This window comes from Cygnus olor, chromosome 2 (assembly GCF_009769625.2).
Source record: "Cygnus olor isolate bCygOlo1 chromosome 2, bCygOlo1.pri.v2, whole genome shotgun sequence".
Classification (NCBI taxonomy): Eukaryota; Metazoa; Chordata; class Aves; order Anseriformes; family Anatidae; genus Cygnus; species Cygnus olor.
This window is the reverse complement of record NC_049170.1, coordinates 160,427,808-160,455,323: the sequence shown is the minus strand read 5'-3', so window position 1 is coordinate 160,455,323 and position 27,516 is coordinate 160,427,808. Positions and strand designations below refer to the sequence as shown.

Below are 27,516 nucleotides of genomic sequence, written 5' to 3'. Positions count from 1 at the left end.
TTTAACAGCCCACTCCCAGTAATTTGTCCCATCCCTTTTTGAGCCCATGCGACTCTCTGGACTACACAGCAGTTTATGGTAAGGAGTTCCACAGCTAATCTACACTTGCTTTCACCTATCAGCTACAAAAACTGTGGTGAGAACTCAATTTTTCGAGGATGCAACTGAGTTAATTAAGGCAAATAGCCAAAGACAATGAATTTAAGGTTTGTATGTTTCCTTTTATTAAGCAGTAGTAGAATTATTCAGTACTGAACTGTATGGCACAGTGGTCCAGAGGCTGTCTCTACTCCAGGAACATGCACATGGGCTGCACCTGAAGGGAGGAAAAGTCAACTCAGGACACGGAATGGCAAAAGGAGCTGAGAAATGTACTGGAGGAAACAGCTGGAGGTAGCAGATTCTGTACCACCAGCTCCCCTTACTGCTGGCTGCCTACAGGGACAGCTTTGGCTAGAAGTACAGAATGACAACATATGCTACTGTTTCTCAGCTCTTGCATGGATCCCACAAAACAACTCTCTATAGAGGCTCTCAGGAGAGCTGGACAACTGAAGGCAGGGAAAGCAAAAAACTTGAGTGATTTGATTGTACACATCAGAGAGAGACCAAACCACTCTCAGTTAAGGGTATATGTGGTCTAGAGGCCTCCAGAAATATTGGATGGACTGAGGCAGTAACAGCAAACACAGATAATGTATACCAGCCCAGTAACACCTAACTTCGGCCTGACATCATGCCTACATGGAAATGTGGTCTCCATGCAGGAGACAGGCTTGCAAAACTAAAAGTATGGCAATAGTTTAAAAGTATAATAGTAAAAAAAATGTTCCCCGTAAGTAAGGATACAGACAAGAGAAGGAATAAAAATCCAATTCTCACTACAGTTCATAAAACGTGAAAGACATCCTTAGACTTAAAGAAATATAAAGGAAAAAGTACAACATCTTGCACCAAAATGGCTGGACATAAGACAGTCTGATTCATTAATTCCAGTTAGGTTATAGAAGACAATGGATTAAAACACTATACTGTAATGCTCAGATGAATCACCTAAAACCTGTAACTGCCGTATTACAAAACATGAAAGAGAAGAAGAAGGAAATACTCTACAAACAATAAGAAAAGAAAAAGAACACATAAAAAAATGACAAAAATGCCAGCAGCAAAACAAGTCTCAACAACGAAAAAATTCATCACCAATGCAATAGAACAGAAAAAAATGTAAAGGGTTTTATGATTAACTAGAGAAAACATTAAGGAAATAAAGATTAGAGTCTGGGTCGGGCACGCAGCGTCGCAGGAGCTGCATGTAGGTGAGGTTCTCGTGTGTGTTGGGGTCGAAGAAGCCTTTGGTGTCGTCGCTGGGGTCGGAGAGGATCTGGTTCATCTCCTGGTCAAAGTAGCCGCGCTTGTAGGCAGCTTCTACGGGGAGGCGGTGGCTGTGCACGGGGTCGATGATGCCGCCGGTGGCGATCTGGGCCTCGAGCAGGCGGATGCCGTGCTCCTTGACGATGAGCTCCTTCTTCATGGCCTGGAAGAGGGAGATCTGGTCGCCGGTGTAGGGGTCGGTGTAGCCCGTCACGGCCCTCTCGGCCGACAGGAGCTTCTCGTGCAGCTCGCTGCCCACCAGCCCGGACGAGACGGCCTCGTCCACAGAGAGCTTCTGGTTGGTGAGCGGGTCGACGAGGAAGCCGGTGGCAGCCTGCGCCTCCAGCAGCACCAGGGCCGTGCCCTGCCTCAGGATGCCCTTCCACATGGCCTGGTAGATGCTCATCTTCTCCATCTTGGCCGGGTCGGCCTTGGACGGCACCAGCACGCCGGCGATGCAGCCCGTGCCGTCCAGGTAGCGCTTGACGGAGGCCATTTCCGTCACCTGCTGCACCGTCTTGGAGCCCTGGACGAGGTCGGCCAGCGTGTCCTTGTCGATGATGCCCGAGTCCAGCAGGTCCGAGGCGGTCACCTGCCGCCTGAGGCCTGTGAATTTCACCTTGCTGCTCTGCTCCACCGCCTCCTGGATGAGGACGCTGAGGAGCCTCGCCAGCTCGTCCAGCGCCAGGCTGCCGTCGCGGACCTTCCCCAGCAGCTCCTGCCTCTTCGCCTCGGAGACGTACTTGGAGAAGAGGAGCTCCCACAGGGAGACCTTCCTGCCGTGGAAGCCGCCTGCCGAGACCTCGACGGTGTGGGACGTCAGGGCCCGCTCCAGCTCCAGCTCCCGCTCCCGCTCCTGCTCCCGCTCCCGCTCCCGCCGGGAGCCCGCGGCCTCGCCGTTCTCAGCCGGCGGTGGGGCCTCCCGCTGCGTCGGCTTGCGGGCCAGGGCGGCGCCGTGGCCCTGTCCCTCGGCCCCGGTGATGATGGCGGTGAGGAGGGTGATCATCTCGGAGATGGCCAGCGTCCCCGCCTTGTACTTCCGCAGGAGGTCCTGGCGCCGGTGGTCGGGGATGTAGCGAGAGAAGAGGAGCTCCCAGACGGTGACGCTCTGGCCCTGGAAGAGCCCCACGCTGACGGTGGTGCGGGCAGCCTGCAGGGCTTTGCGGGCGTCCTCGGTCAGCTGGTAGAGCACCGAGCCCTTGTCCATCAGCTGCAGCATGAGCAGCCCCGTGTCCGGGTCGGGCACGCAGCGTCGCAGGAGCTGCATGTAGGTGAGGTTCTCGTGTGTGTTGGGGTCGAAGAAGCCTTTGGTGTCGTCGCTGGGGTCGGAGAGGATCTGGTTCATCTCCTGGTCAAAGTAGCCGCGCTTGTAGGCAGCTTCTACGGGGAGGCGGTGGCTGTGCACAGGGTCGATGATGCCGCCGGTGGCGATCTGGGCCTCAAGCAGGCGGATGCCGTGCTCCTTGACGATGAGCTCCTTCTTCATGGCCTGGAAGAGGGAGATCTGGTCGCCGGTGTAGGGGTCGGTGTAGCCCGTCACGGCCCTCTCGGCCGACAGGAGCTTCTCGTGCAGCTCGCTGCCCACCAGCCCGGACGAGACGGCCTCGTCCACAGAGAGCTTCTGGTTGGTGAGCGGGTCAACGAGGAAGCCGGTGGCAGCCTGCGCCTCCAGCAGCACCAGGGCCGTGCCCTGCCTCAGGATGCCCTTCCACATGGCCTGGTAGATGCTCATCTTCTCCATCTTGGCCGGGTCGGCCTTGGACGGCACCAGCACGCCGGCGATGCAGCCCGTGCCGTCCAGGTAGCGCTTGACGGAGGCCATTTCCGTCACCTGCTGCACCGTCTTGGAGCCCTGGACGAGGTCGGCCAGCGTGTCCTTGTCGATGATGCCCGAGTCCAGCAGGTCCGAGGCGGTCACCTGCCGCCTGAGGCCTGTGAATTTCACCTTGCTGCTCTGCTCCACCGCCTCCTGGATGAGGACGCTGAGGAGCCTCGCCAGCTCGTCCAGCGCCAGGCTGCCGTCGCGGACCTTCCCCAGCAGCTCCTGCCTCTTCGCCTCGGAGACGTACTTGGAGAAGAGGAGCTCCCACAGGGAGACCTTCCTGCCGTGGAAGCCGCCTGCCGAGACCTCGACGGTGTGGGACGTCAGGGCCCGCTCCAGCTCCAGCTCCCGCTCCCGCTCCTGCTCCCGCTCCCGCTCCCGCTCCCGCCGGGAGCCCGCGGCCTCGCCGTTCTCAGCCGGCGGTGGGGCCTCCCGCTGCGTCGGCTTGCGGGCCAGGGCGGCGCCGTGGCCCTGTCCCTCGGCCCCGGTGATGATGGCGGTGAGGAGGGTGATCATCTCGGAGATGGCCAGCGTCCCCGCCTTGTACTTCCGCAGGAGGTCCTGGCGCCGGTGGTCGGGGATGTAGCGAGAGAAGAGGAGCTCCCAGACGGTGACGCTCTGGCCCTGGAAGAGCCCCACGCTGACGGTGGTGCGGGCAGCCTGCAGGGCTTTGCGGGCGTCCTCGGTCAGCTGGTAGAGCACCGAGCCCTTGTCCATCAGCTGCAGCATGAGCAGCCCCGTGTCCGGGTCGGGCACGCAGCGTCGCAGGAGCTGCATGTAGGTGAGGTTCTCGTGTGTGTTGGGGTCGAAGAAGCCTTTGGTGTCGTCGCTGGGGTCGGAGAGGATCTGGTTCATCTCCTGGTCAAAGTAGCCGCGCTTGTAGGCAGCTTCTACGGGGAGGCGGTGGCTGTTGATGGGGTCGATGATGCCGCCGGTGGCGATCTGGGCCTCAAGCAGGCGGATGCCGTGCTCCTTGACGATGAGCTCCTTCTTCATGGCCTGGAAGAGGGAGATCTGGTCGCCGGTGTAGGGGTCGGTGTAGCCCGTCACGGCCCTCTCGGCCGACAGGAGCTTCTCGTGCAGCTCGCTGCCCACCAGCCCGGACGAGACGGCCTCGTCCACAGAGAGCTTCTGGTTGGTGAGCGGGTCGACGAGGAAGCCGGTGGCAGCCTGCGCCTCCAGCAGCACCAGGGCCGTGCCCTGCCTCAGGATGCCCTTCCACATGGCCTGGTAGATGCTCATCTTCTCCATCTTGGCCGGGTCGGCCTTGGACGGCACCAGCACGCCGGCGATGCAGCCCGTGCCGTCCAGGTAGCGCTTGACGGAGGCCATTTCCGTCACCTGCTGCACCGTCTTGGAGCCCTGGACGAGGTCGGCCAGCGTGTCCTTGTCGATGATGCCCGAGTCCAGCAGGTCCGAGGCGGTCACCTGCCGCCTGAGGCCTGTGAATTTCACCTTGCTGCTCTGCTCCACCGCCTCCTGGATGAGGACGCTGAGGAGCCTCGCCAGCTCGTCCAGCGCCAGGCTGCCGTCGCGGACCTTCCCCAGCAGCTCCTGCCTCTTCGCCTCGGAGACGTACTTGGAGAAGAGGAGCTCCCACAGGGAGACCTTCCTGCCGTGGAAGCCGCCTGCCGAGACCTCGACGGTGTGGGACGTCAGGGCCCGCTCCAGCTCCAGCTCCCGCTCCCGCTCCTGCTCCCGCTCCCGCTCCCGCTGGGAGCCCGCGGCCTCGCCGTTCTCAGCCGGCGGTGGGGCCTCCCGCTGCGTCGGCTTGCGGGCCAGGGCGGCGCCGTGGCCCTGTCCCTCGGCCCCGGTGATGATGGCGGTGAGGAGGGTGATCATCTCGGAGATGGCCAGCGTCCCCGCCTTGTACTTCCGCAGGAGGTCCTGGCGCCGGTGGTCGGGGATGTAGCGAGAGAAGAGGAGCTCCCAGACGGTGACGCTCTGGCCCTGGAAGAGCCCCACGCTGACGGTGGTGCGGGCAGCCTGCAGGGCTTTGCGGGCGTCCTCGGTCAGCTGGTAGAGCACCGAGCCCTTGTCCATCAGCTGCAGCATGAGCAGCCCCGTGTCCGGGTCGGGCACGCAGCGTCGCAGGAGCTGCATGTAGGTGAGGTTCTCGTGTGTGTTGGGGTCGAAGAAGCCTTTGGTGTCGTCGCTGGGGTCGGAGAGGATCTGGTTCATCTCCTGGTCAAAGTAGCCGCGCTTGTAGGCAGCTTCTACGGGGAGGCGGTGGCTGTGCACGGGGTCGATGATGCCGCCGGTGGCGATCTGGGCCTCGAGCAGGCGGATGCCGTGCTCCTTGACGATGAGCTCCTTCTTCATGGCCTGGAAGAGGGAGATCTGGTCGCCGGTGTAGGGGTCGGTGTAGCCCGTCACGGCCCTCTCGGCCGACAAGAGCTTCTCGTGCAGCTCGCTGCCCACCAGCCCGGACGAGACGGCCTCGTCCACAGAGAGCTTCTGGTTGGTGAGCGGGTCGACGAGGAAGCCGGTGGCAGCCTGCGCCTCCAGCAGCACCAGGGCTGTGCCCTGCCTCAGGATGCCCTTCCACATGGCCTGGTAGATGCTCATCTTCTCCATCTTGGCCGGGTCGGCCTTGGACGGCACCAGCACGCCGGCGATGCAGCCCGTGCCGTCCAGGTAGCGCTTGACGGAGGCCATTTCCGTCACCTGCTGCACCGTCTTGGAGCCCTGGACGAGGTCGGCCAGCGTGTCCTTGTCGATGATGCCCGAGTCCAGCAGGTCCGAGGCGGTCACCTGCCGCCTGAGGCCTGTGAATTTCACCTTGCTGCTCTGCTCCACCGCCTCCTGGATGAGGACGCTGAGGAGCCTCGCCAGCTCGTCCAGCGCCAGGCTGCCGTCGCGGACCTTCCCCAGCAGCTCCTGCCTCTTCGCCTCGGAGACGTACTTGGAGAAGAGGAGCTCCCACAGGGAGACCTTCCTGCCGTGGAAGCCGCCTGCCGAGACCTCGACGGTGTGGGACGTCAGGGCCCGCTCCAGCTCCAGCTCCCGCTCCCGCTCCTGCTCCCGCTCCCGCTCCCGCCGGGAGCCCGCGGCCTCGCCGTTCTCAGCCGGCGGTGGGGCCTCCCGCTGCGTCGGCTTGCGGGCCAGGGCGGCGCCGTGGCCCTGTCCCTCGGCCCCGGTGATGATGGCGGTGAGGAGGGTGATCATCTCGGAGATGGCCAGCGTCCCCGCCTTGTACTTCCGCAGGAGGTCCTGGCGCCGGTGGTCGGGGATGTAGCGAGAGAAGAGGAGCTCCCAGACGGTGACGCTCTGGCCCTGGAAGAGCCCCACGCTGACGGTGGTGCGGGCAGCCTGCAGGGCTTTGCGGGCGTCCTCGGTCAGCTGGTAGAGCACCGAGCCCTTGTCCATCAGCTGCAGCATGAGCAGCCCCGTGTCCGGGTCGGGCACGCAGCGTCGCAGGAGCTGCATGTAGGTGAGGTTCTCGTGTGTGTTGGGGTCGAAGAAGCCTTTGGTGTCGTCGCTGGGGTCGGAGAGGATCTGGTTCATCTCCTGGTCAAAGTAGCCGCGCTTGTAGGCAGCTTCTACGGGGAGGCGGTGGCTGTGCACGGGGTCGATGATGCCGCCGGTGGCGATCTGGGCCTCAAGCAGGCGGATGCCGTGCTCCTTGACGATGAGCTCCTTCTTCATGGCCTGGAAGAGGGAGATCTGGTCGCCGGTGTAGGGGTCGGTGTAGCCCGTCACGGCCCTCTCGGCCGACAGGAGCTTCTCGTGCAGCTCGCTGCCCACCAGCCCGGACGAGACGGCCTCGTCCACAGAGAGCTTCTGGTTGGTGAGCGGGTCGACGAGGAAGCCGGTGGCAGCCTGCGCCTCCAGCAGCACCAGGGCCGTGCCCTGCCTCAGGATGCCCTTCCACATGGCCTGGTAGATGCTCATCTTCTCCATCTTGGCCGGGTCGGCCTTGGACGGCACCAGCACGCCGGCGATGCAGCCCGTGCCGTCCAGGTAGCGCTTGACGGAGGCCATTTCCGTCACCTGCTGCACCGTCTTGGAGCCCTGGACGAGGTCGGCCAGCGTGTCCTTGTCGATGATGCCCGAGTCCAGCAGGTCCGAGGCGGTCACCTGCCGCCTGAGGCCTGTGAATTTCACCTTGCTGCTCTGCTCCACCGCCTCCTGGATGAGGACGCTGAGGAGCCTCGCCAGCTCGTCCAGCGCCAGGCTGCCGTCGCGGACCTTCCCCAGCAGCTCCTGCCTCTTCGCCTCGGAGACGTACTTGGAGAAGAGGAGCTCCCACAGGGAGACCTTCCTGCCGTGGAAGCCGCCTGCCGAGACCTCGACGGTGTGGGACGTCAGGGCCCGCTCCAGCTCCGGCTCCCGCTCCCGCTCCTGCTCCCGCTCCCGCTCCCGCCGGGAGCCCGCGGCCTCGCCGTTCTCAGCCGGCGGTGGGGCCTCCCGCTGCGTCGGCTTGCGGGCCAGGGCGGCGCCGTGGCCCTGTCCCTCGGCCCCGGTGATGATGGCGGTGAGGAGGGTGATCATCTCGGAGATGGCCAGCGTCCCCGCCTTGTACTTCCGCAGGAGGTCCTGGCGCCGGTGGTCGGGGATGTAGCGAGAGAAGAGGAGCTCCCAGACGGTGACGCTCTGGCCCTGGAAGAGCCCCACGCTGACGGTGGTGCGGGCAGCCTGCAGGGCTTTGCGGGCGTCCTCGGTCAGCTGGTAGAGCACCGAGCCCTTGTCCATCAGCTGCAGCATGAGCAGCCCCGTGTCCGGGTCGGGCACGCAGCGTCGCAGGAGCTGCATGTAGGTGAGGTTCTCGTGTGTGTTGGGGTCGAAGAAGCCTTTGGTGTCGTCGCTGGGGTCGGAGAGGATCTGGTTCATCTCCTGGTCAAAGTAGCCGCGCTTGTAGGCAGCTTCTACGGGGAGGCGGTGGCTGTGCACGGGGTCGATGATGCCGCCGGTGGCGATCTGGGCCTCGAGCAGGCGGATGCCGTGCTCCTTGACGATGAGCTCCTTCTTCATGGCCTGGAAGAGGGAGATTTGGTCGCCGGTGTAGGGGTCGGTGTAGCCCGTCACGGCCCGCTCGGCAGACAGGAGCTTCTCGTGCAGCTCGCTGCCCACCAGCCCGGACGAGACGGCCTCGTCCACAGAGAGCTTCTGGTTGGTGAGCGGGTCGACGAGGAAGCCGGTGGCAGCCTGCGCCTCCAGCAGCACCAGGGCCGTGCCCTGCCTCAGGATGCCCTTCCACATGGCCTGGTAGATGCTCATCTTCTCCATCTTGGCCGGGTCGGCCTTGGACGGCACCAGCACGCCGGCGATGCAGCCCGTGCCGTCCAGGTAGCGCTTGACGGAGGCCATTTCCGTCACCTGCTGCACCGTCTTGGAGCCCTGGACGAGGTCGGCCAGCGTGTCCTTGTCGATGATGCCCGAGTCCAGCAGGTCCGAGGCGGTCACCTGCCGCCTGAGGCCTGTGAATTTCACCTTGCTGCTCTGCTCCACCGCCTCCTGGATGAGGACGCTGAGGAGCCTCGCCAGCTCGTCCAGCGCCAGGCTGCCGTCGCGGACCTTCCCCAGCAGCTCCTGCCTCTTCGCCTCGGAGACGTACTTGGAGAAGAGGAGCTCCCACAGGGAGACCTTCCTGCCGTGGAAGCCGCCTGCCGAGACCTCGACGGTGTGGGACGTCAGGGCCCGCTCCAGCTCCAGCTCCCGCTCCCGCTCCTGCTCCCGCTCCCGCTCCCGCTGGGAGCCCGCGGCCTCGCCGTTCTCAGCCGGCGGTGGGGCCTCCCGCTGCGTCGGCTTGCGGGCCAGGGCGGCGCTGTGGCCCTGTCCCTCGGCCCCGGTGATGATGGCGGTGAGGAGGGTGATCATCTCGGAGATGGCCAGCGTCCCCGCCTTGTACTTCCGCAGGAGGTCCTGGCGCCGGTGGTCGGGGATGTAGCAAGAGAAGAGGAGCTCCCAGACGGTGACGCTCTGGCCCTGGAAGAGCCCCACGCTGACGGTGGTGCGGGCAGCCTGCAGGGCTTTGCGGGCGTCCTCGGTCAGCTGGTAGAGCACCGAGCCCTTGTCCATCAGCTGCAGCATGAGCAGCCCCGTGTCCGGGTCGGGCACGCAGCGTCGCAGGAGCTGCATGTAGGTGAGGTTCTCGTGTGTGTTGGGGTCGAAGAAGCCTTTGGTGTCGTCGCTGGGGTCGGAGAGGATCTGGTTCATCTCCTGGTCAAAGTAGCCACGCTTGTAGGCAGCTTCTACGGGGAGGCGGTGGCTGTGCACGGGGTCGATGATGCCGCCGGTGGCGATCTGGGCCTCGAGCAGGCGGATGCCGTGCTCCTTGACGATGAGCTCCTTCTTCATGGCCTGGAAGAGGGAGATCTGGTCGCCGGTGTAGGGGTCGGTGTAGCCCGTCACGGCCCTCTCGGCAGACAGGAGCTTCTCGTGCAGCTCGCTGCCCACCAGCCCGGACGAGACGGCCTCGTCCACAGAGAGCTTCTGGTTGGTGAGCGGGTCGACGAGGAAGCCGGTGGCAGCCTGCGCCTCCAGCAGCACCAGGGCCGTGCCCTGCCTCAGGATGCCCTTCCACATGGCCTGGTAGATGCTCATCTTCTCCATCTTGGCCGGGTCGGCCTTGGACGGCACCAGCACGCCGGCGATGCAGCCCGTGCCGTCCAGGTAGCGCTTGACGGAGGCCATTTCCGTCACCTGCTGCACCGTCTTGGAGCCCTGGACGAGGTCGGCCAGCGTGTCCTTGTCGATGATGCCCGAGTCCAGCAGGTCCGAGGCGGTCACCTGCCGCCTGAGGCCTGTGAATTTCACCTTGCTGCTCTGCTCCACCGCCTCCTGGATGAGGACGCTGAGGAGCCTCGCCAGCTCGTCCAGCGCCAGGCTGCCGTCGCGGACCTTCCCCAGCAGCTCCTGCCTCTTCGCCTCGGAGACGTACTTGGAGAAGAGGAGCTCCCACAGGGAGACCTTCCTGCCGTGGAAGCCGCCTGCCGAGACCTCGACGGTGTGGGACGTCAGGGCCCGCTCCAGCTCCAGCTCCCGCTCCCGCTCCTGCTCCCGCTCCCGCTCCCGCTCCCGCCGGGAGCCCGCGGCCTCGCCGTTCTCAGCCGGCGGTGGGGCCTCCCGCTGCGTCGGCTTGCGGGCCAGGGCGGCGCCGTGGCCCTGTCCCTCGGCCCCGGTGATGATGGCGGTGAGGAGGGTGATCATCTCGGAGATGGCCAGCGTCCCCGCCTTGTACTTCCGCAGGAGGTCCTGGCGCCGGTGGTCGGGGATGTAGCGAGAGAAGAGGAGCTCCCAGACGGTGACGCTCTGGCCCTGGAAGAGCCCCACGCTGACGGTGGTGCGGGCAGCCTGCAGGGCTTTGCGGGCGTCCTCGGTCAGCTGGTAGAGCACCGAGCCCTTGTCCATCAGCTGCAGCATGAGCAGCCCCGTGTCCGGGTCGGGCACGCAGCGTCGCAGGAGCTGCATGTAGGTGAGGTTCTCGTGTGTGTTGGGGTCGAAGAAGCCTTTGGTGTCGTCGCTGGGGTCGGAGAGGATCTGGTTCATCTCCTGGTCAAAGTAGCCGCGCTTGTAGGCAGCTTCTACGGGGAGGCGGTGGCTGTGCACGGGGTCGATGATGCCGCCGGTGGCGATCTGGGCCTCGAGCAGGCGGATGCCGTGCTCCTTGACGATGAGCTCCTTCTTCATGGCCTGGAAGAGGGAGATCTGGTCGCCGGTGTAGGGGTCGGTGTAGCCCGTCACGGCCCTCTCGGCAGACAGGAGCTTCTCGTGCAGCTCGCTGCCCACCAGCCCGGACGAGACGGCCTCGTCCACAGAGAGCTTCTGGTTGGTGAGCGGGTCGACAAGGAAGCCGGTGGCAGCCTGCGCCTCCAGCAGCACCAGGGCCGTGCCCTGCCTCAGGATGCCCTTCCACATGGCCTGGTAGATGCTCATCTTCTCCATCTTGGCCGGGTCGGCCTTGGACGGCACCAGCACGCCGGCGATGCAGCCCGTGCCGTCCAGGTAGCGCTTGACGGAGGCCATTTCCGTCACCTGCTGCACCGTCTTGGAGCCCTGGACGAGGTCGGCCAGCGTGTCCTTGTCGATGATGCCCGAGTCCAGCAGGTCCGAGGCGGTCACCTGCCGCCTGAGGCCTGTGAATTTCACCTTGCTGCTCTGCTCCACCGCCTCCTGGATGAGGACGCTGAGGAGCCTCGCCAGCTCGTCCAGCGCCAGGCTGCCGTCGCGGACCTTCCCCAGCAGCTCCTGCCTCTTCGCCTCGGAGACGTACTTGGAGAAGAGGAGCTCCCACAGGGAGACCTTCCTGCCGTGGAAGCCGCCTGCCGAGACCTCGACGGTGTGGGACGTCAGGGCCCGCTCCAGCTCCAGCTCCTGCTCCCGCTCCTGCTCCCGCTCCCGCTCCCGCCGGGAGCCCGCGGCCTCGCCGTTCTCAGCCGGCGGTGGGGCCTCCCGCTGCGTCGGCTTGCGGGCCAGGGTGGCGCCGTGGCCCTGTCCCTCGGCCCCGGTGATGATGGCGGTGAGGAGGGTGATCATCTCGGAGATGGCCAGCGTCCCCGCCTTGTACTTCCGCAGGAGGTCCTGGCGCCGGTGGTCGGGGATGTAGCGAGAGAAGAGGAGCTCCCAGACGGTGACGCTCTGGCCCTGGAAGAGCCCCACGCTGACGGTGGTGCGGGCAGCCTGCAGGGCTTTGCGGGCGTCCTCGGTCAGCTGGTAGAGCACCGAGCCCTTGTCCATCAGCTGCAGCATGAGCAGCCCCGTGTCCGGGTCGGGCACGCAGCGTCGCAGGAGCTGCATGTAGGTGAGGTTCTCGTGTGTGTTGGGGTCGAAGAAGCCTTTGGTGTCGTCGCTGGGGTCGGAGAGGATCTGGTTCATCTCCTGGTCAAAGTAGCCGCGCTTGTAGGCAGCTTCTACGGGGAGGCGGTGGCTGTGCACGGGGTCGATGATGCCGCCGGTGGCGATCTGGGCCTCGAGCAGGCGGATGCCGTGCTCCTTGACGATGAGCTCCTTCTTCATGGCCTGGAAGAGGGACATCTTTTGTCCTGTGCAGGGGTCGGTGTAGCCCGTCACAGCTTTTTCTGCGCAAAGAAGTTTTTTCTGTAATTCACTGCCCACCAGCCCGGACATGACAGCTTCATCCACAGATATCTTTTTATTCTTGACTGGGTCTATGATGAAGCCTGTGGCAGCTTGTGCCTCTAGCAGCACTAGTGCTGTCCCTGGCCTCAGGATGCCCTTCCACATGGCCTGGTAGATGCTCATCTTCTCCGTCTTAGTGGAGTCCGCCTTGGATGGCACGAGCACACCAGCAATGCTTCCAGTTCCCTCAAGGTATCTTCTCACATTATCCTTTTGCGCTATTTCTTGTGCTGTTTCTTTTCCTTCCTGGAGTTTCTGCATAGTTTCTTCTGTGATTATCTCTGCACTGAGAAGTTCCGATGCTGTTATTTGTTGTCTTATTCCTTGGAACCAAACATCACTTCTGTCCTCCTCTTTTTCTTTAATGATATTTAGTATTGTATCAATGATTCTTTGTATTATGTGGTGGGATTCCTCTTTATATTTTTTCACCAGTTCTTTTCTTTTCTCTTCTGTGATGTACTCAGAACAGAGAAGTTCCCAGAGTGATAATTCATTCCCTTTGTATTTTCCAACAGACATTTGTACCTTTGTAGATATTAGGGCTTGTTTTGTTTGCTCATCAATGTAGAAATAGTCATCTTTTTTCTCCGTGACCTGCAGCAGGTACAGTCCAGTATCTCTGTCTTTGGAACATCTTTGCAGGAGCTGACTGTAACTGATTTTCTCATTAGTATTTGGATCTATAAAACCTTTGCTGCCATGATCTGGATCAGAAAGTAGGAGAAACGTATCGCCATCCAAGTAGCCCCTCCGGTAGGCCACCTCCACAGGGATGCGGTGGCTGTGCACAGGGTCGATGATGCCACCAGTGGCAATCTGGGCCTGAAGCAGGCGGATGCCATGCTCCTTGATAATTATCTTATTCAATATGGCCTGGAAGAGGGATATTTTAGTGCCTGTCTGGGGATCTGCATATCCTGTCACAGCTTTCTCTGCTGACAGGAGCTTCTCGTGCAGCTCGCTGCCCACCAACTTGGCCAAGACGGCCTCGTCCACGGAGAGCTTCTTATTTTTCAGTGGATCAACAATGAAGCCGGTGGCAGCCTGCGCCTCCAGCAGCCCCAGTGCACATTGCTCTGAGAGCAGACCCCTCTTCAGGGCCTGGTAGATGCTCATCGTCTCTTTCCTTGATGGAAGTAGAACTCCTGCGATACATCCGGTGCCATCCAGGTACCTTTTTACCATGTCCTTCTTTGCGAGGCTATGAAGCGTGAGACTTCCATCCTGCAGCTGATCCAGAGTCTTCTTGTCAATTATCTCGGAGTTAAACAATTCTGACACTGACACCTCACCTCGGAGTCCTTTGACCTTGAGGGCTTCTGCTTTTTGCTCTGTATCCTCAATTGTTTTGAGGATGAGAGCTATAAGGTTTTCCAGAGTTAGAGTTTTACATTTATATTGCTTCACTAGTTCTTTCCTTTTCTGCTCGGAGATGTAATGGGAACAGAGAATTTCCCAGACAGAAACTGTTTGGTCCTTGAATTTTCCAACTGTCACTTTAAGGGGCTTTGAGAGCAAAACCTGTTTTGTCAATTCATCTATGTAGAAGTACTTTCCCCCTTCCTGGACAACTTGTAGCATGTACAACCCAGTCTCTGAATCTTGGACACATCTCTCCAGGAGCTGCATGTAGGTGAGGTTCTCGTGCGTGTTGGGGTCGAAGAAGCCTTTGGTGTCGTCGCTGGGGTCAGAGAGGATCTGGTTCATCTCCTCATCGAAGTAGCCGCGCTTGTAAGCCACTTCCACAGGGAGGCGGTGGCTGTGCACGGGGTCGATGATGCCGCCAGTGGCGATCTGGGCCTCAAGCAGGCGGATGCCGTGGCTCTTCACTATTAGTCCTTGGTTCATGGCTTCAAATAGGGACATTGGTGCTTTTGTGTAGGGGTCAATGTAGCCTGTCACGGCTCTTTCTGCACAGAGTAGCTTTTCAAAAATCTCACACCCAATTAGACCTGCCTTAAATGCTTCCTCCACTGAAAATTTCTTGTTTTTCTCTGGGTCAATGATGTAGCCGGTAGCAGCCTGTGCCTCCAGCAACACCAGTGCTGTCCCCGGCCTCAGGATGCCCTTCCTCATGGCCTGGTAGATGCTCATCTTCTCATTGCTTGGCTGTATAAGGACCCCTGCTATGAAATTGCTGCCCTCCAAGTATCTGCGGACAGAGTCCATTTCAGTGACTTCTTTGACTGTTTTCTTCCCCTGGTTGAGCTCATCGAGGGTTTTTTTGTCTATCAGTTGAGACTGGAAGAGATCACTGGCAGACACTCTTTTCCGCAGACCTTTGAATGCAAACTTCTTTCCTTGCACCTCAGTCTCTTTGATGATTTTCATGACAATCATTATGATTTCATGTAGCACTTCAGTATTCTCATCTTTGTACTTTTGCACCAGCTCTCTTCTTTTGCTGTCTGAGATGTATTCAGAGTTGAGAAGGTCCCAGACTGACACTGTCTGTCCTTTGAACCGTCCTATGTTGACACAGACAGTCACAGATTTCAGCATCTCCATGGTTTGTTCATCCACACAGAACATCACATTTTCTGACAGAGGAAGGAACCAGAGGCCGGTCTCAGCCTCATAAATGCACCTGTCCTTCAGCTGCTGGTAGGTCACGTTCTCCTTTGTGTTTGGATCAAAAAAGATTTTGGTGTTGTCATTCAGCTGAGTGAGATTTTGGTTCAGGTCCTCATCATAGAAGCCGTACCTGTATGCAGCCTGGAGTGGAAGGTGATGGCGGTGAATAGGATCAATGATCCCTCCTGTGGCCAGCTGGGCCTCTAGCAAAGGAACAGCTTCACCCAGGGGAATGAGCTCTTTCCTGACCGCCTGGCACAGGGAGATGGAGCTCCCTGTGTAGGGGTCTGTGTAGCCAGTCACTGCCCTCTCAGCTAGGAGAAGCTTCTCTGTGAGCTCCTCACCAACAACAGCTGCTCTCACAGCATCCCTCACACTGAGTCTCTGACTTGTTGCTGGGTCAGTTAGGTACCCTGTGGCTGCCTGAGCTTCTAGCAGCTTCAGAGCAGCCCCAGGGAGGAGGAGATTGTTTTTCATGGCATTGTAAAAACTCATCTTCTTTTTGGATGCCTGTATGAATACCCCGGCTATGCTGCCTGTGCCCTGCAAGTACCTCTTCACACTCCCCATTTCAGCCACTTCCTCAGGAGTTCTTATGCCCTGAGCTAGTTCTTCGAACATCTTCTCAGTAATGATGCCAGCCTCCAGCAACCAGACTGCGGGGACACTTCCCTGCAAGCCCTGGAAGGTGATGTGGGTGCAAGCTTTCATCTCCATCTCCCTTACCAGTCTGAGCACAAGAGCTACCAGCTGCTGCAGCGATGTTTCCTTAGCACGGAACCTCTCCACAAAGTCACTCCTCTGCTCATCAGTGAAATACCCAGAGTAGATTAGCTCCCAGAGAGAGACCCCTTTTTCGTTCACCACAGTTTCCTTGAAAAGCTGTTGGATTTGTTCATCTGTGTAGACAGGAACGGCTGTCTGTTGTAGAGGCAGCAAGTGGAAGCCAGAGCTCTCGTCCTTCTGGCAGCGCTCGATGAGCTCAGCGTAGGTCACGGTCTCTTTGCTGTCTGGGACGCAGAAGGCTCTGTTGTTGTCATTGGGCTTAGAAAGGGCCTTGCTTGTGTCCTCGTCCAGGCACCCTCGCTTTTGGGCAGCTTCTATGGGGATATGGTGGCCACACGTTGGGTCAATGATGCCTCCTGTAGCCATCTGCACCTCCATCAGCTGCATGGCCTGTTTGTCAGTGATCAGGCCCTTCTTCATAGCCTGGAAGAGGGGTATCTTCTTGCCTGTGAAAGGATCTTTATAGCCTGACACAGCCCCTTCTGCTTGCTGCAGCTTCTCATGGACTTCTGGCCCAATGACTCCTTCCTTGACGGCGTCATCCACACAGAGTTTCTGGTTGTTCACTGGGTCAATGATAAAGCCTGTGGCAGCCTGGGCCTCTAGGAGTGGTAGGGCTACTCCAGGTACCATGATGTTCTGTTTCATGGCCTCATAAATGCTTAGCCTCTGGTTTGATGGCTGGAGCACAATCCCCCCGATGCTGCCAGAGCCATAGAGGTATCTCCTGACAGAGTCCATGCGCAGGACTTCCTCTGGTGTGACAGATCCCTCCAACACCTTCTCAAACAGGGACCTGTCAATGATGCCCGTTTCCATCAGGTGATAAGCGCTGATGCTGCCTCTCATGGCTGGGAACTTGATGGGGGCCCATTTTTTGATTTCCTCCTCTAGCATGATCCGGATTTGCTCCAGGGTGAGCTTCCTCAGCAGGTAGTGGTTGAAGATTTCTCGGCGCCTCCCCTCACTGAAGTACTCGGAGTTCAGCAGGTCCCACACAGAGACCTTCTCCCCACGTAAGCGCCCAAACCTGACAGGCAGCCAGGAGTTCCTGAACAGCTGCCTGGTGGTGTCGTCAATGAACTGGTGCTTCCTGCTGTTCAAAGGAAGGAGGCAGAGCCCGGTGGACGGCTCTGTGATGCACTTCTCCTTCAGCTGCAGGTAGGTGAGGTTCTCGTGCGTGTTGGGGTCAAAGAAGCCCTTGGTGTCATCGCTGGGGTCAGAAAGGATTACATTCATCTTCTTGTCAAAGTAGCCCCGCTTGTATGCCACCTCCACAGGGATGCGGTGGCTATTGACAGGGTCAATGATGCCACCGGTGGCGATCTGGGCCTCAAGCAGGCGGATAGCGTGCTCCTTGACGATGAGCTCCTTCTTCATGGCCTGGAAAAGGGAGATCTTGGTCCCTGAGTAAGGATCTCTGTAGCCAGTGACTGATTTCTCTGCAGTCAGTAGCTTGTCATAAACATCTGGGCCAATGACATTTGCTTGTAAAGCCTCATCTACAGAATACCTTTTGTTGGCAGCTGGGTCAATGATAAATCCAGTGGCAGCCTGTGCCTCCAGGAGGATCAGTGATGTTCCTGGCCGTAAAAATCCTTTCCTCTTTGCCTGGTAGATGCTCATCTTCTCCTGGGAGTCAGGAAGCAGCAACCCAGCAATGCTACCTGTCCCTTGCAGGTACTTCTTGACAGTGTCCATGCTGACAACTTCTTTGGCTGATGTTTCTCCTTCCTTCAGTTTCTTAAACAAATCTTTGTTGATGATTTCAGAGCTCAGGAGCTGGTCAGCTGTCACGTGACCTCTCAGTCCTTCAAAGGTGACATTAGCAGTGGAAGCCATTTCTTCAATGGTGACACTGACTGCCTTGGCCAATTGTTGTGTAGAGAGCATTCCTGAAAGGTACTGCTGGGTGAGAGCAGCTCTTTGCTCACTCTGGATGTAGTCTGAGAAGAGGAGTTTCCAGAGAGACACTGATTTTCCTTTGAATTTGCCTAAAGTAATGGGTACCTTTGTGTTTTCCAGATCCGTTTGAGTCTTGTAGTCAAAGAAGACGGGGGTTCCCTTGGGTCCTTCTCCGCTGTCTCCACTAAGTGGCAGCAGAAGGAGCCCTGTGTTGGGATCAGTGACACATCGCTTTAGCAGGTCTGCATAGGTCAGCTTCTCCTTGGAGCTGGGGTCAAAGAACCCTTTCATTTCATCAGCAGGACTGGAGAGGAGCTGTCTTGTGGTCTCATCCAAGTATCCCCACTTGCAAGCTGTCTCTGTGGGGACACGGAAGTGCCGGCCCGGAGCAATGATGCCCCCTGTAGCCATCTGAGCCTCCAGAAGGCAAATGCCGTGGTCCCTGGGGATGAAGGCCTTCCTGATGGCTTGGAACAGGGAGAGCATTTCCCCAGTGTAGGGGTCCCTGTACCCGGTGATGGTCCCCTCAGCTGAAGACAGTTTCTCATGAAGCTCTGGGCCAATGAGACCAGTCCTGACAGCCTCATCAACAGAGAAGGTTTTGTTCTTTATGGGGTCTGTCAGGCTGCCAGTGGAGGCCTGGACTTGCAGGAGTGTCAGAGCAGTGCCAGGCAGGAGGAGGTGCTCTCTCAGGGCCTGGTAAAGGCTTTTCCGCTCACTGGAAGGCAGGACAACACCAGCTATGCTCCTTGTCCCACGTAGGAACTGCTGGACAGAGTCACTCTCTGCTACCTCCTGGGCAGAAACTCTTCCCTCCTCAAGACCTCTGAACGTGTCAGGGCTGATGATGCCAGCCTCCAGCAGATCCCTGCTGCTCATCCTTCCTCCCAGCCCTGCGAATGTGATTTGCAGGGGCAAGAGGAGGAAGCCTGAGGCTGGATCAACAACACACCTCTTTATAAGCTCCATGTAGGTGACCCTCTCCATAGTACTGGGGTCGAGGAACCCTTTGCTGTCCTCGTTGCTGGGGTCAGAGAAGAGCTGCCTCATCTCTTCATCTAAATAGCCCCTCTCACAGGCAACATCTGCTGGGAGCCGGCAGCCTGTGGCTGGGTCAATGATGCCTCCGGTTGCCATCTGGGCCTCTAGCAGCCGGGCTCCTTGCTCTCTCCCAATCAGGTCCTTCTGGATTGCCTGGTAGAGGGAGATTTTCTCTTCTGTGTAGGGATCCACAAAGCCAGTGGCAGCTTTCTCTGCAGAGAGCAGCTTCTCCTTCAGCTCCAGCCCCACCAACCCCAGGTGTACAGCTTCTGCTATGGAGACATGCCTGTTCTTCACTGGGTCAGCAATGAAGCCCATGGCTGCCTGGGCTTCCAGAAGAAAGAGTGCCGGATCCAAACTCAGAAGATGCTCTCTGGTGGCATCATAAAAGCTCATTATCTTCTTCAAAGCCTCTACATACACTCCAGCAATGCTGCCAGGTGCCTCTGAAGGCTCACTAGCAGCATCCATTGCTGCCACATCCCTGCCAGCTGCTGTCTTCTGTTTCCAAGGCAGTGTGCCCTGGCAGAAGTGGTTTGCTTCTGGCACATCTTCCTGGTGAGAGATGGGGGCAGCATGGCCATTCACTGCTGGCTTGCTCGCCATCCTTCCTCTGCACACCCCTTCCACAGCTTTCTGCAGAGATGGGAGAGAATGGGGAAGCTCACTGAGAAATCAACTCTTCTATGCTTTGCGTGCTAAATTGGGGAAAAAAGGAAAAGAAGTATCTCACGGGCAGTGGGAAGTAACAGCCACAGGTGGAGCACATTTGGGGCAGTGTGCTTGTCCCTGTCCCTGGCATGCAGAGCCAGTCCTGCCAGAGGCAAGCACGCTCTGGGTCCATACTGGATGCACTGGGACATCTTGATGTGCAAGAGAGATTGGGGCAGCACCTGTGGGGCCCGTGGGGCACTGGGCTGAGGCAGGTCCAGCTCCTGAGAGGAGAAAAGCCCCCACAAGCTGTAATGTGCGTTTGGTCACCAGTCTGCACAGGGCTTGTGTCTGTTCTGTGTGGCACTTCAAAGGCCAGGAGGGCAGCTGGTGTGGGGCGAAGCACCAGGCCAGGGCAGCAGCCCCAAGGAAGACCTGTGCTCGTTGGGCTGCTGCTGGATGCTGCAATGGGACAAGCAAGCCCTGAGGTAGCACAAATGACTGCAGCCTCTGCCAGGGGCTGGTGGTCAGCCTGGTCAGCAGGGGCTGGAGCAGCCCCAGCAGAACCCCAGAGGTCCTTTGGCTGCTGTGGGGTGGGCTGTCTGCCCTGCCTGGTGTCGCTCAGAAGCTGTGGGCAGAGAGGGCAGGAGGGAGCGGGGCAAAGGGGAGCAGCACAAGGAGAAGCTGGTGGGTGCCGCAGGCCACACTGGGAGCACATTAACCTGCAAGCCTACGTGCACACTTGAAAAGCTGCTGGGCACGCTGGGATTGACCACAATATAGCCATTACACAGTCAAATAACATGCCAGCAGGGAGCGGGAGGCTGTCAAGCACTGGGCTGTGCAAAAGAGAGGGCTGGAGGGCATGTGGAGAGTGACTTTTTACATGGGTGGATAGTGACAGGACAAAGGGGAACAGTTTTAAACTAAAAGAGAGGAACTTTAAATTAGACATCAGGAGGAAATTCTTTACTCAGGGTGGTGAGGCAGTGGAACAGGTTGCCCAGAGAAGCTGTGGATGTCCTGTCCCTAGAAGTGCTCAAGGCCAGGCTGGATGGGGCTTTAAGCAACCTGGTCTGGTGGGAGGTGTCCCTGACCATGGCAGGGGGTGGAATTAGAGGACCTTTAAGGTCCCTTCCAACCCAAACCATGCTATGATTCTTTGAGTCTATCATTTGTTGCTAGGCTGGGGTTTTGCAGGGGTCCGGGAGCTGTGGTGAGGCACGGCCTGAGGGCCGCACAGAGGAGCCTCAAAGTCTGCAGCCTCTCACAGCTTCAGTCCCACGGCTGGGAGCCAGTTCTGCTGCAGGACCAAGGAGCAGGGGACTGAGCGCAAGGCACTGCAGCAGGCAGACAAGAGCTGCTGGCCCGGGCCACCATGGCCGAGCTGGCTGGGTGGTGGTGCTGGTGGGCTGCACTGCACTGGGCTGTGAGGATACAGCTGGAGAGGGAATGGGAACGGGAATGGCAGCTCCTGGAGCCGCGCCCTGGGGCCCAGCACCCTCGCAGGCGGTGGCAGGGAGGAAGGCATGCCAGCCCCCAGGAGAGCCGTGCCCCATGCACCCGCTGCAGTGGTCACACCGAGTGTGGACAGCGAGGACTGGCTGCATCTTGGCACCAGGGAGTGGCTCCTGCCCTCAGCCCACATCCACCAGAGTAAACACAGTAAGAGCGCAGAGCAGTGTGCCATGCCCTTCCAACAGGCTCTGCGCTCCCGGCTCTGTGCCCGTGTGCCCCCTGCAGCTCCTCCTGCTCCCCCAGCACCTTTGCCTCGCTCCTGGCCGTGCTCCGGGCTCTGTCCCCACAGGAAAGGTCCCAGCAGGCTCCGTCTGCCCGAGATGTCAGTGCAGGCACTGCTGCACGGGCTCAGATCTGCCCAGGCAGTGCCACCTCTGTTTGCAGGTATGGGATTGCATCTAGCCGTGGCGCCAAGAGGTGGGGACGGCAGGAGGGACGAGCCGTCGGTGCTCCTCTGGGAAGGGCTGTCCCAGGCCAGACCGGGCCAGGGGAGCAGGGACATGGGGGGCTCCGCACGGCGAGGGGGCTGCTGCATGGCGGGGGGGGGGGGGCGGGCGGCTGCTCTGTCCCACACTCTGGGCTGTGCACGGGGCCCTCTGCTCAGTCCCCTGGCTTCCTATGTGCTGGTGCTCTGTGCCTGGGGCACACTCAAACCGTGAAGGGGCTGGCAGCACCTCACCACCTGCTTTGCCTGCACTCTCCTGAAACTGCGCAGGGTTGTGAAAGCTTCTCCAGGCCCGCAGCCCTTTCCTGGCAGTGATGCCAGTGAGACGGGGAGGAACTCAGCTCAGCCACGTGTGCTCAGGGGTGGGCAGTGCTGGTGCAGCTGCGGTGTCTGCAGAGCCCCACACAGATCCCTGCAGGTCTCTGATCTGAGCCAGCCACCGGCACCGGGGTGCAGAGGGGATTTGGGCACTGCCACCCATCACAGTGCAGCTCCCAGCAGGGTCGGGGGCTGGGGCAGGAACCCCCCGGGGCAGAGCTGGGGCTGCTGCTCCTCGGGGCTGTCCCCAGAGCAGCACAAGGGGAGGAGGCAGCGGGTGTGCAGGTTGAGGAAGGACGCTTCTCCCGGTAATCAGAAAGTGTCAGCGCCATGGAAACTTTTAGTAACTGGCTCTGCCTACAAAGCCAGGTCGATTCCTGGCTACGTTTCAGGCGCTGGCACCCGCAGCCCTCCCTGAGGCCACAGTCTCTCCTGGCGTGGGTAGCCCTCCCTGGCAGCGGTACTTGCTGCTCCGCACCTTTCTGGCTGTGTCAGGAAACGCGCTGGCTCTGGCGCAAGCCATGGCCTTAGATGGTACCTCACGTTTGTGCATCCCCTTTGTGCCCCTGGAGCCGCTCAGCACAACCCCCTCGCCAGCGTGAGTCACCGCAGGGAGGCTTTGCCTCGCACACCCAGCGCGCGGGCACATTCCAGCTACGCCTGCCTGAGTGCTCCATGGACGCCCCCTGCACATCCGCACTGGCAGGAGTGCACAAACAGGGCTGGCGCCGGCTGGGGAGGGAGAGATGGGGAGAAGGGACAGGTTTTACTTGCAGGGTGGGGGGCATGGTTTCGGGGAGGAGGTGTGCCTGCCCGGGGAGGCCCCAGAGCAGAGGGGAGGGAGCAGGGCTGTGGGTGGGAGCCCGGCAGGATGGTGGAGAGGGCTGTGGGGTGGCCTCAGCTGGAAGGGGCTAACACTGGGGGCATTTCAGAGGGAGGGAGAGCAACAGAGGAGTTTGCTGAGGTAGCGACAGAGGGGCGATAGGAGCAGGGAGGGGAGCTTGGGGGTCCTTGCTTTGAGCAGGACTGGGGGCAGCCCAGAACCCCTTTCGGGGCAATGCCAAGCTGGGGAGGGACGCAGGGGACGCAGTCCCTGGTGGTGCCAGTGAACATTAGTGCAGGTGCCTGGAGCAGGTTGCACCGCAGCAAGCTCCCCCAGGGTCACACCATGCCCACGTGGGGCAATTCCCCATCCCCACATACCCCTGCCTCGCCGGGCACCACGTCATGGCTCTGCCCGCCTGCCATGCGCCACCCCAATGCCTGCCCCATCCTCAGCACCTGCCGCCTCTACGAGCCTTGCTGTGCCTGTCAGAGCCCCAGGGCAGCAGGAACTTTAACCAGGAGCCATCCTCCCAGGAGGTTCTTGACCCCGACCCACTCCTGGGGCATGCCAGGGGAAGGGATCAGCATCTTCCTGCTGTGCTCGGGGGCTGGCGGTGCCGTGCTGTAGTGCTGTGCGGCTGTTGCCCTATGCCCACTGTCACCTGGCCGCTGCCCAGTGCAAGTGCAGGCAATGCCGCATTCCTCGCATGCCTGAGACCTGCGCGAGTGCCTCCGGCTGCTGCGGCTCCTGGTGCAGCCCCACCGTGCCCGGCTGGGCCCCTCTGCTCCGGACCTCTCCTACCTGCCCACGGTGGTCGCAGGACGGGTTCGCCCAGCAGGTGCCCGCAGTCCCGCTGCTTTCACCACTGCTTCCTGCCTGGGACTGGAGCGCGTTTAAAACCTTTCCCTTCCCCGCCCCTGGGGATGACACACCAGCCCAGCCCTGTGCCATAAGCTCATGGATCAGCCCTCCCCAAGGCTCCCTCCGTGCCCAACGCCCCCCTTGCCATGGTCTGGCTGCACATGGCCCCGCTGGGCTGCGTCCCTGTGCCCCATCAGCACAGCCTGCCCTGTGCCCTTCGGGCAGGAGTGGGCCAGGCTCTGAGCAGGGCAAGGGGCACGCGGGTCCCCAACTGGCCACGATGCCGACCGGTGGTCCTGTCCTGCAGGCAACTGCCTGCTCAGGCAGTGCCCTCTGTGGAGGAGGAGGGAGAAATGGGGAGAGACAACAGTGCCTTTGTGTCTGCGCTGCTCTCATCCCCAGCAGCCTCTCCTCCTTTTCCCCATCTCGCAGCAGCCCCGTAACCACCCCTGACCCCAGCTACTCTCCCACTGAACGCTAAAATGCCCCAGCACCTCATCCTGGTGGCAGCTCTCACCCAGCTCCTCTCCCATGGCAGCCCCTGCAGTCCCCGCCACCCCGCGCATGCTGTGTGTCTGTCCCCTGCCCAGTCGGCCACACTGGTGTCTCTGCGTGGCTGCACCCTGGGCTGCAGCTGCAGGGCTGACAGACCCCAGGCTTCCAGCTGGCACCAAGGGAGCTGAGGAGGAAGTGGGGGACCCCCCATTCCTGCCCCCCCCAACTTTGCCTCATCCTGTTTTCCGACATGGATGTGCAGGTGGAGCCCGTACTGCCCCAAACATGCCCAAGCCACCCTACTGCTGCCTGAGTCACCTGCGCACCCCTCCTCTGCCTCTGTCACCAGCCCCACGCCTTTCCCCGGACCCCGCACCCAGCCCCACACCCGGCTCCCCATCTCCACCCTGCGCACCCCTGCTCCTATCACTGGTGCCACGGGTGCTCGGTGGACCCCAGAAGTAAGCAGGCACCAGGCACGGGGAGGTGGGCCTCTGGGGCAGCTGGGCGCTGCAGGGTCATGCTGCAGCCCCATCCTGGTGCCAGCCCTGTGCCATGCCGGGGAGGACGGGATACACGGCGCTTGGGCAAGGTGTTTATGGTGTGTAGGAGTGTGTTGTCTGGAGAGCTGCCGGTATCCAGGTGCGGGGCTGGATGGGTGAGCCCGCGGCACAGCGTGGTCCAGCAGGCACATGGAGATGGCTCCCGCTGTGGGTCCCCGTGGCAGCAGCGCCGCACCCCACAAAGAGGCAGCCCCGTGCTCGGTGTAGCCGTGTGCCCACGCAGGGACCCGCTCCGTGCCTGCTGCTTGAGCAGTGCAGAGCCCAGTGCTCCGGGACTGCAGACAGACCCTCGGACCCACCCCGGGCAGCAGAGCTGTGGCACCGAGAGAGGGGCTGGCCCAGGTGCCTTCGGCAGGCCATGCCCCACAGCTGTGGGGTGATGCCCAAACGGGGCAGCATCAGCAGTGGATGCAGTTTCCCCCTGGCAGGGCCAGCAGCCAGCGCCATAACTGTCCCCTGTTAGAGTGGTACGCTGATAGGAGGCTGTGTGCCAAAAGCCAGCGTGGGTTTCTGATGGCCACATGGGCATTGCCAGTGACTGCAGAGGTTTCACTCCAAGGAGGAGCCAGGGAGCCTTAATCCAAAGGCAAACAGTGATGAGTGCTTGCCGCTGCAGAGGGATCAGCACCAACATGTTGGAGTGGTGCCGTCACCACAGAGCTTCCAGCAGGCGAGGCTGACCTGCTGGCCCTCTAGTGGGGTCCTGGACCCATCCATGGCCTCCCCAAGTCTGTGCCGCCCTCGGCTGGGAGCAAGGATGACCACGGGGCTGCAGCAGGGCCAGGCATGGCGCACGGGGGTCAGGACAGTAACACATATCTTGCCAGGGGCCAGGGAGCCCGGCGCTGGCAGCCAAAGGGGATCATCCCCTTGCTTTCCTGAAGAGGAACCGTGCTGGGCTGTGCTAGGTTGTTCTGCTGCTACGCCTGCCGACAATGTTTTGCTTTTGCTTTTTTGGGCACGCTGCCCAAACACAGGGGAAAGCATCTGGTTACGGTAATTAGCAGTAATGTGTGGTTGCAATTCATGCGTATGCATTTGAACTGACTGTCTGTGGCTTAACCAAAACATCTTAGCTACTAACAAAGAAAAGGGCTCAAACCAGCCAGGGCACCTCTCCCGGCCCATGGGCGGCCATGGCTCAATCTGGAGGTTTCTGTTCACTCCCAGGAGCTGCAGTGAATCCTCTGTTCCCCAGGCTGCTGAGCCAGACGGGCTGCAGAGAGAGGCTTTTTGTGGACAACGGGAAGCTCATGGGCAGCCCAGAGGCGTGCACACGGGGATGCGGTTGCTCAGTGGTGCAGGAGTCACCCCAGGATGGCCAGTCCCACCTCAGCTGGCAGGGATAGCTGAAGGAGACCGCCACGGCAGGCTGGTGGGCGCTGTGGGGAGGGCGCTGCCACAAGGGAACAGCTCTGGAGGTGCTCAGCCAACGCCGTGCTGCGTGCCCCAGCCGGGGCAGCCTCCTGCAGCAAATACCGCGTGCTGGGCGCCCCATAGGGCCGCCTCTCCTGAGGCACCGAGGCTGTGCCCAGCCAGCTGCAGAGCGCGTGGCCCCGCAAGGGCACAACAGCACGGGCACTGCAGCTGGGACAGCTCGGGACGGGGCGAGGTGTGCAGGAGCTGGCCCATGGCCAGCTGGGATGTGGCGGGGCTCAGGCCAGACGCTGAGCTCAGCACCAGGAGGTATCTGCTGTGGCTCTGCTGCCAGGTACCTGCACTCACACACATGAAAACAGCCTTGTGCAGGTGGGGGTGGGGGGGGGGGATCATACACACGTGCCCATGAAAGTGACGCACATGCAGGCTTCTACATGCACTGGCCCCAGCTCAGGAGCAGGGCTGGCATGCAGACATTGACCCCATGCATTACCAAGGCCACCAGCACTCGTGTCCTGGATGAGCCAAGTCCTGTCAGCTGCTGTCCCCAGTATGCCACTGCTTCCAGCCCCACGGGCATTCTGACCCCGTGCCTGGCCATTGGCTTTGCAGAATCAGGATGGGGTCCGGGGATGTAAGCTGGCTCCATCTGGGGCTGTGCTGGGTGCGCATCGAGGGCACGCGGTGCTGGCCCCTGCTCCTGCAGTTCCCACAGCCAGGGCTGGCACCGGGGCGGTTAGGGAACAGGGCAGCACCCACCTCCGTGGGGACCCGCTGGCAGGAGGGCTGCTCCGCCACGCGAGCAGAGCCCCACGCAACCCGGCTCCACCAGGACAGCTCGGATGCGGGGCTCAGGTGCCTGTGCCCAGCCATGCTGCTGCCCATCCGGCGCTGAGCCTCCAGCACTTGGCAGCTGCCTGCTCACTCGCTGCCCCCATGAACTGCTCGTGCAGCAAAGCAAAGCAATGTGCTTGCAGCCCTGTGACACTCCTCTCCCAGCCATGGCAGCAGGAGATGGTGAGCTCCTTGGCACCATGCTGCCGTGAGGATGGCACAGCTGCAGGGGGTCCCTGTGCTCCTCAGGCCTGTGTGCCTGCCCAGGCACACACACACAGACACACACACACACACACACACACGCACAGACACCACTGTGGGTGCCGGTGCCTGCCCAGCCCTACGAGCAATGCCGTGCCACACGCACTCCCCCCGCTGCCCCACGCCTGTTGTCTTTGCGTCCCAGCCAGAGTCAGTGCCTGGGGCCCTGGATGCGGCTGACACAGGCTGGTGGTGCCGGTGGTGCGGGGTGTGTTCCCCGCCTGGGAGGGGTGGATGCCATTTCCACAGGCAGAGGAATGTGCAGTGCAATCCGTGTCGGCGGCCCCAGCCCACGCCGGCAGCACTGCGTGGAGCGACCCGGGTGCGTTGGTGGATGCTCTGCGGGGAGCAGTGGGGCTCGGTGCTGTTCGGAGGGGCTGCAGGGGCCCTTTCGTGTGGGCTGGTTGGGGGACGGGCACCGATGCATTTCCAGACCTGTCCCCCTTTGGCAGTGTCCAACACAGAAGTACTTTGTTCAGGAAAAAATGAGTGCAGAGGCAGTTTTAGGGGACAGTGGTGTAGAAGTGGGACTAAATCCCATGGGAGCCAACAGGACCAGGGTAAGGGAGGAGGCAGCCAGGCAAATCCCAAACCCCACTGGAGGATCAGTGGAGGGCTGTGGCTGCCCTGAGTCACGGGGGTCTTGGACTCACTCCCCAACACAGAGAGGTGCCAGGGAAGGGCTCTGCTGCTGTGACACCTGGGGACTGTCCCCACATGCATAGTGTCCCTGGGGGGCACAGCCACTTCTCCACCGTGAGCAGCACCTTGGGACCCA

General features: G+C 60.7%; 1 protein-coding gene across 1 annotated transcript; it reads right to left on the bottom strand.

Annotated features, from left to right (window-relative positions):
• Positions 1-200: 200 nt before the first annotated feature.
• Positions 201-23,307, bottom strand: EPPK1 (epiplakin 1). The gene is made up of 2 exons (XM_040547570.1): positions 23,143-23,307; positions 201-19,219 (listed from the first exon to the last, which is right to left on the bottom strand). Exons 1-2 carry the CDS (start codon positions 23,290-23,292, stop codon positions 1,241-1,243), a joined length of 18,129 nt encoding a protein of 6,042 aa, XP_040403504.1. The 5' UTR covers positions 23,293-23,307; the 3' UTR covers positions 201-1,240.
• Between the last annotated feature and the right edge of the window lie 4,209 nt (positions 23,308-27,516).

Excerpts from the sequence above, each read along its gene's own strand:
- EPPK1 (XM_040547570.1), bottom strand. The coding sequence starts at position 23,292 with ATGGCACAGGGCTGGGCTGGTGTGTCATCCCCAGGGGCGGGGAAGGGA. Across the intron at positions 19,220-23,142 it reads CCTGCGACCACCGTGGGCAG|AAAGCTGTGGAAGGGGTGTG; the intron begins GTAGGAGAGGTC and ends CCATCTCTGCAG.